At 37.8% G+C, this 7,956-nt stretch overlaps 1 protein-coding gene across 1 annotated transcript; it reads left to right on the top strand.

The window, feature by feature from the left end:
* Positions 1–289: 289 nt before the first annotated feature.
* riox2 (ribosomal oxygenase 2) lies at positions 290–7,343 on the top strand. Its single transcript, XM_058627465.1, has 10 exons — positions 290–357; positions 1,262–1,702; positions 2,371–2,490; positions 3,296–3,424; positions 3,681–3,784; positions 4,206–4,308; positions 5,000–5,162; positions 5,746–5,834; positions 6,078–6,188; positions 6,843–7,343. Exons 2-10 carry the CDS (start codon positions 1,268–1,270, stop codon positions 6,993–6,995), a joined length of 1,407 nt encoding a protein of 468 aa, XP_058483448.1. The 5' UTR covers positions 290–357; positions 1,262–1,267; the 3' UTR covers positions 6,996–7,343.
* The last annotated feature ends 613 nt before the right edge of the window (positions 7,344–7,956 follow it).

Genomic DNA, 7,956 nt, shown 5'->3' with positions numbered 1-7,956 from the left:
AATAAATAAAATTAATTTTATGAGATTTCCAAGTGAGCTGGTCAACGATTATGCCAAGAAATGTATGTTAACTTGGCAGTTTGAGAATAAAGCTCTTCATTAACACAGCCATCAATTATTTCTTTCTAAACTCAGTTACTAATCTTTTTATTTTTGCACTGAATATCTTTATTTGTGTCGATGTGTGGTTCAGCTTTTAATTTGTATGCTCTGTTTTGTTGAATTGTAACGTCTTTGCTATGTTAATAAAGTTATGAATAAAAAAAACTTGCTGTTTCCAGTCGGACATATTAAAGAAAGCACATATCTCTGATCACGTGGTGTGTTGTGTGGTTCCCCTGAATCGTAGCAGAGACGGTGAGTGAGATTTAAAATGTTTATTCTGGCGAGTTTAGTTTAATAAAAACACAACGGAACGACTTTATCTTCTAATGTGAGCACAGGTGAAGGCGAGTTAATCAGCAATACTGAAATATTCCGGTAAAGTCAGTTCAATAAAAGGATTGTGTTAACAGGGCGACACCTACTGGTCAGCTAGAATATAGAACATACGAATATTACATTATGTTTAGAGAAATTGCGATTTTTTAAAATGTTTTTATTATTTATATTTTGTCCTCTGAACATGTATTATTGGGAAAGTCATTTGTAACATGAATACTGTTATCAGCCAGTTAGGTGTTCGATATATGTGGTTTATTATACAGTGGGGCAAAAAGGTATTAAGTCAGCCACGGATTGTTCAAGTTCTCCCACTTAAATGATGACAGAGGTCTGTAATTTTTTTATCATAGGTACACTTCAACTGTGAGAGACAGAATGTGAAAAATGTATTGTCAGATATTGTGAAACACTCAAAGATCTGCTGATAGTATGTCTTATGAGAACAACAGTAGGCTTAATATGTTGCTACCTCCTCGACTTTCTTTCCACATTTATTTATTTTTGCTCGATTAAAAATGTATATATACATCTGCTGCGACATGAGTAGGCAAAATGTTATGTTCATTTCATTAGAGAAGAGACACATTGACCTCTGCATCTGCCTCTTGATCAACATTTAATTTAATATCATAAATATTTGATATAACTCAATATCAGGACTATAACAGCCTTCAAAACCAGAAAAAGACACCACGAATAATATGATGATATGATGATGTTGCCTTAACTTGATTTGGTATTTTTTCAGCTCTCTACTTATTATCTATTTATGTATTTACGTATTTATGCATTTATTTATTTATTTATTTGTTTGCAGATTAAAATGCCAAAGAAAAACAAAGCAAAGGCAGTAAAGAGACAGAGTTGTGATGATGAGCAGCTCCCTCCTAAACAGACCAGGGTAGAACCCACTGCGTCCCCTCTGTGCTTCGACAGCCCACTCAGCTTGTTCGAGAGCCTCATCCAGCCAATGGGAGTCCAGCAATTCTTCCAGGAATATTGGGAGAAGAAACCTCTCCATCTGCAGAGATCTGATTCCATCACAACCGCCTACCACCAGTCTTTGTTCCAGCTGAGTGACCTGCAGAGCTTGTGTTCTCAGGGTCTGGAGTTCTACAGGGACGTCAACGTTGTTCGCTGCATCAACGGCAAGAAAAAGGTTTTCAACAAGGACGGGCAGCTTAAAAGCAGCGTTCTCAAAAAGTTCTTGGCTGAGAATAAGGCCACCATCCAGTTCCACCAGCCACAGAGGTTCAAGGTGAGAATGATGCCAACTTACAGGAAATCATTGCTTTGTTATTTGGACTAAATTATGTTACTGCTAATAAATCATCTAAGTTTCAGGTCATTGCTTTCGGGTGCTGTAACATTTTCTGTCTGACTATATAAACCTGATTCTGTTGTTCAGCACTTACATTATTACAAAAAGACCTTCACTAAGTTATATATAATTATCGTTTCACTATGCAAAGCAGTTGCAAAAGTGTGTTTGTGATAATTCTGACCGACACTGCGATTGTGCAGTTTTGACTCATACATATTCAAGTAATTATTGATTCCTGTCCAATAAGAAGTTAACTTTTTGTCTTTACTAAGGAGTAAAACTCAAATTTTAATTATGTAAAATATCTAATGATAATTATTGTTATCGACTGATTTGAAAATGTTTATGGTGATCATTTTCTTTGGCTACATCACTACATCCTCTGTTCAGATTTAAAACATGATGGATCATTACCGTAGGATATACCATCAAGATATTAACTTACACAATAGTCAAATTCATATCATAAAGATATGGATTGTTTTACAATGAAGTTTTACTCTAATACTTATCCTAATTCAGGCTTCTTCTAAATCTATTTCCTGAAAACCCGCAAGTGAAGGTTTGTCAGACTCATGTAGATTTTTCCCGTTTGATGACAGGATGAATTATGGAGGATCCAGGAGAAGCTCGAGTGTTTCTTTGGCACCTTGGTTGGCTCTAACATCTACATCACACCACAACAGTCTCAGGGACTTCCACCTCACTATGATGATGTCGAGGTACAATTATAAATCCTTGATTGTCCATGTTAATGTAGTATCTTGGTGTTGGGGACCTCCCTCTGCTTATTGCAAAAAAAAAACGGTTTTTAACATATAAATATGATTTTAGTTTCTTACATATACTTGACACCAAAGCTTGTAATTTATAAAATGAATCAAATGTCTGTTACATTCAGACAATGACCAAATGAGGCACGCATCAGGAGAATGTCTGTGTTTCTCAGTATAGCTTTTTTTGTTTGTTTTCATGTCAGTGACGACATTCCCGCGCTGCACATAAAGTGACACACTTTACGTCATAACTAAGTTCCACTTGTTTTATGTTAAACATAAAACTTAAACTAGTCAGTATTCTTTACTTTATTGTTACCAGCTGTTTGATATTGAACATGTATGCTTGCTTGTATCCAAAAAAGTTTACACAGAGATAAATAAATCATTAGCCACAGTTCTCTTTGAAATGTATTGGAGTTAACTAAGAGATTTGGGACTTATTTGGACTTATTTAGTGAAACTATTGGCAGTTGAAAATATTGTTACCTTCCACTTTTGGCCAGTTGTGTGTATGTAACTGGAGTGACAGGAGCTGTTTCTGGCTAAAATTATATTTTAAATGATGTAATGCAAAAGGTGATTTCTTAAGTCAAATGGATTCCTAAAGTGTAAATTACCTCGATGAGAGACTGTTACTTCTTTATCCCCACACTTCTCACCTCATGGAGTCATTCATGTGGACATATTTAGCATATAATACAAATCCTTATCACCAATAATGGAGGTCTCATTGCTTCTCTTTGCCCAGGTTTTTATTCTACAGCTGGAGGGAGAGAAACGCTGGCTTCTCTACAATCCCACTGTTCCACTGGCAGGAGAGTATAGTTTGGAGTCAGAGGAGAGGATCGGCAGCCCCACCCATGATATTATACTAAAGGTATGGCTTCACTGACTTATTCCATTCTCCGTATTCCATATTTAGGAATGTAGATTTCTACATTCCTAAATATCCTCTATTATTGCAGCATTAATATTACACCATGTATGATAGAGACAACCTGTAAAGCACAAGATTCTCAGCTTTCTCCGGCAACTTAAATGACAAGACGTCACTGAACTTAAAGCTGTAGTGTGTAACTTTTACAGTATAAACAAATGTCCATCCATTTAAGATGAGATTGTTCTCGTCACAGGCTGGAGATGTTCTTTACTTTCCCAGAGGCACCATCCATCAAGCCAGCACTCCAGCAGGAGTGGACCACTCCACCCATTTAACCCTCAGCACCTACCAGAGAATGTAAGAGAGCTCTCACAGCAGAACATGAGCAGAACATGAACAGAACAGAACAGTAGTAGCAGCTGTAGTTTTTCCAGTTGTGTCTACATGTGATGCAATCTTGGTATTGAGTCCTGAGTCACAGTGATTATAGTTTATTATGTGTAAATCAGACAAAAGCAGACAGAGCTTAAAAAATAGTTTTCAGGTTGCACTTTTAGTTTCAGTGTGTAGTAGACGTAAAACATGCTGTTATGTTTCCTGTGTAGGCAGCTGTTTGACTGAGATAGCAGCCAATCTCTTCTGTATGTGTAGGAATTAACAATAATATTAAAGGAGGCTGAACTGTCCTCTCTTGCAGACGACAGGTCTGTGTTCAGCATTTGTTTAAGTGTGATTGATTTTAAAGTGAAACTCTGTCTCTCACCTGTCCTCACCTCAGGTCATGGGGAGATTTGCTATTGGACATATTTCCCAGCATGCTCTATGACAGCAGCAGGACTGATGTCAACCTGAGAGAGGGCATGCCCCGGAGACACTTACTGGTAATACCGTGTAACCAGAAGTACTTCAACTGTCTGTGCTGGTTCTGTGTCAGGACATTTTACACATATGTACAGTGAGTAATAGTAATAGTGTAGACAGAATATGCCTTTAACAGCCAGCCTTAAATCTATTACAGTCCTATGGATGCAGTTTTATGTCCACATTGCAGTTCAGAACTAGGTTGAGTGCTGGTGTTTGAACCCTCGACACATTTTCCTACAGTATATTATTGGGGTGTCAGGTTGTTTGAGACATTTTAAAATATTATTTTCTCCCCCAGAATCTTGACATTTTTACTATCTCACATTTGTGCTGTGCCCTGTTTATTTTGTATGGTATTTATTTTATTATAAGCAGCTGCAGCTAAATGTAAAAGTTAAATTGTGGGTTATTGTATCAGCAAATAACAATTATCAATACTATGAATCACAATAATTGCAGTTGATCTGAAGAATCCCAATACACTGTGATGTCATGATTTAAAAAAAAAAATGGTATCAGAGGCAGTGCCTAAATAAATAAAATTGTTAAACAAAGATACTAGTGATGCAACAGATAGTGTTTGTTTATTTAAAGGGCATTCAACATATAAAATTACCTGTATAAGTACATTTAAACTTTATCTACAGGCATAAACATTCACGCTGGCTGTGTCTCTTTCTTTTTTTCCCTGCAACTGTTTGCGTGTAGGTTAGTGGTGACAGCCAGGACACCGGTAAACATCTGGCCACTTGCCTCAGATCTCTGGCTGATGAAATGGAGAGAGGGAATCTAGACGTGCGCTCCACTCACATGAAGAGAGACTTCATTATGAACAGACTGCCACCATACAACCAGCAGGAGCTTGTACCATGTGAGCTTAATTGTGCTTATATATACTGTATATATATACTATATGTACAAAAGTATTGGGACACCTGACCATTAAACCAACAGGGACTGTAATGATGTATTCAAATACATATACAGATCAAAAAGGAATTTCCCACTGCTGTTTCTATGTGAATGCGTGTCCATTCATTCTGTCGAGCATTGATTAGGACGCAAAGGACTGGCTCACAATCTGTGTTCCAGTTCATCCCAAAGGTGCTCGATGGGGTTAAGGGTCTGTGCCAAACCATGTCTTTATAGTCCTTGCTTTGTGCACCGGGGGCACAGTCATGTTGGAATAGAAAAGGACCTTTCTCAAACTGTTGCCACAAGGTTGGTAGCAGAGCATTGTCCAAGACGTCTCTGTGTCCTGAAGTGTCCTTCATTGGAGATAAGGGGCCTAAACCAAAGCCTGATTGAAACACCTGAATTCAATACTTAACAGGTGTGACCAAATACTGTTGTTCATATAGTTAATGTATATGTTACAACATGCACAAAGGGTTGTATATGTGCCATTTTCGTCTATGTCAATGTAAAGGTGTGTTTCTTTGTGTGTGACACAGCTGGGAGGATTCCTACCTTAGAGGATAACGTGTGTTTGAGATTTAAGGACCACATGGTGGTAACAGTGGAGTCCAGCCAAGAGAGAACAGTAAGTCAAATCAAGCTTTTATTCTTAAATGGGAGATAATCACCTGCTTAATAAGTGATATAGTAGAAATGGGGACTTCAGTGGACCAAATGTAAAGCAACTGATGCGAAAATAAATACATCCTATAAACAGTGTAAATGTATATGACAGACCACATAGATTTATTTACCAGGCTCAGCATTAACATCCTGTTTGTATCTTGACTTGTTGGTCAAGTGATTGATGTGTGTGTGTGTTTTTCAGGATGAAGCCACAGAACTGGTCGTCTTTGTCTTACACTCTTTGAAAAACCAGAGGAAGAGTCACATGATGGGCGGCATTTCTGATGAAAATGAGGAGCAGGAAATCTCGGCGGTAAAAAGATGTTTGACTCACTTAATCCCTGAGCTTCTGTAAAGCTGTGTGTTGACCTTGTAAATCACTGTTGGGTTTTTTTGCATTGTAAACATGGTATTTTTAGGAACACCTTTCACATTTGTGAGCTGAAGGAATGATTGAATGTTCATTTGAACATCATAACAAAAACACATTCAATAACAATTCAACAAACAGAAAGTATGGTTCAGAAAGGAGTAGGATTATCCCGTCCTCTCCTTATTCTCTTCTTTCAACTAACATTCAATTTAAATCAGGTCTTTGGGATTTTCTTACAAAACAAAACGAGACACTACTGTACAATATTACCATATACACTCAATACCTCCCCCTTCCTCTTCTCTATATCTTGAATATATAGTATTTTAAAGCATTTTCTTGAACTGTAATTAGCTCTTCCCCCTCCCACGATCTTCATGTGGAGGATAAAGGCGTATAATAGTTCTGCTTCCTTTGATTTCATTATCCAAACTTTGGACTCATTGAGTAACCGCTCAGACTTGGGTGGCACAAATGTCAAGGTTATGGTGGCCTCAAAAACATGTTTGGGGCTTCTTTGTGAGGTCAATGTTGGGGGAAAAGTGGCATGTAAGTACTGTGCAGTAATTATAGCTGTCTGTGTTTTTTCTGTAGGGCCTTAAATTCCCTCTGTCCCACCTCCCGGCCCTTCGACAGCTCCAGCAGGCAGAGCAGCAGGCTGTGGCCGAGCTCCTGCTGCCCACAAAGGAGGCTAAACTCAGCCTGGTCATCGCTCTCTGGAGTGAGAGCCTGCTCGACGTCGTATAACTCTCACCACTGTGTCAACATTTCGCTGTGACACCCAAGATCATCACATCTGGATTTTTACAAACACTTCTTAATTAAAGTTTCTTCTTGCCTTATGAATAAACTGCATAGTGAGGCAATATTACATATTCTGTCAAAGTGAAGAGCAATTTCAGGACAAAAAACTGCTCTATCAAAGATAAATGGAAACTGGTACTGAGTTGGACAAAATGGGTGTGGATAAAATCTGACAAGCAGTTTTTTTAAGAGCACATTCTGACCGAGTGAGCTTAAAGATCCCGTTTGTAAGATTTGGATCAAATTATGTCCATGTGTGAGAAATGGAGGATAAAATAATTATACACATGGTTTACTTGTTTGTTTATTTTTTTCTTTTTGGAGTGTACAATGTGTATGTGTGAACTGTTATATAATTACCCCACAATGATACTTTTACATGTATAATTACAGCAGGAGCAAGTCTTCTCCATGGAGGCTACACTTTGTTATGATAACGGAAGGCTACCATAGGTTCTCCTACCCACCCTGGAGAAAAGGAGGGTGCAACATGCAGAGTCAACAAATTATTTCTTATGCCTACACTCTGTAATTTTAGACCTTGGATTGAGTAGTTGCTACTGTAAAGCAGTTTCAGGGGAGTTTGGGTGTCTTAAAGGACTTCACATCAAACGACACCAAACTTCCAAGCCAACCCAAAGTTGGAAGCAGTAGTCCATATATTTTCATAGTATATGCAGAAGATGGGCTATTGATAAAAAGTAAAAAATAAAAAGTTATTTCTGTGGTTTCAAGTCGAAAAATGCCCTAGAAAATTGCATTTAGCGCATGATGAATGTTTCAATGTGTGAAAAGAGAGTAAGAAATAATTTTGTCATATTCCCTGACAAAGTTCGAAAGTAATACAGCTTTTTTGTTGTTGTACACACTTCAATGCGGTAGGGGGCGGTAATGCGCTTTAACG

This window comes from Solea solea, chromosome 4 (genome assembly GCF_958295425.1).
Source record: "Solea solea chromosome 4, fSolSol10.1, whole genome shotgun sequence".
In the NCBI taxonomy this organism is placed as follows: domain Eukaryota; kingdom Metazoa; phylum Chordata; class Actinopteri; order Pleuronectiformes; family Soleidae; genus Solea; species Solea solea.
Note: the sequence above shows the minus strand (reverse complement) of the source record. Positions and strands in the feature narration are given on the sequence as shown.

Excerpts from the sequence above, each read along its gene's own strand:
- riox2 (XM_058627465.1), top strand. The coding sequence starts at position 1,268 with ATGCCAAAGAAAAACAAAGCAAAGGCAGTAAAGAGACAGAGTTGTGAT. Across the intron at positions 3,425-3,680 it reads CCCATGATATTATACTAAAG|GCTGGAGATGTTCTTTACTT; the intron begins GTATGGCTTCAC and ends TTCTCGTCACAG. Across the intron at positions 4,309-4,999 it reads TGCCCCGGAGACACTTACTG|GTTAGTGGTGACAGCCAGGA; the intron begins GTAATACCGTGT and ends GTTTGCGTGTAG.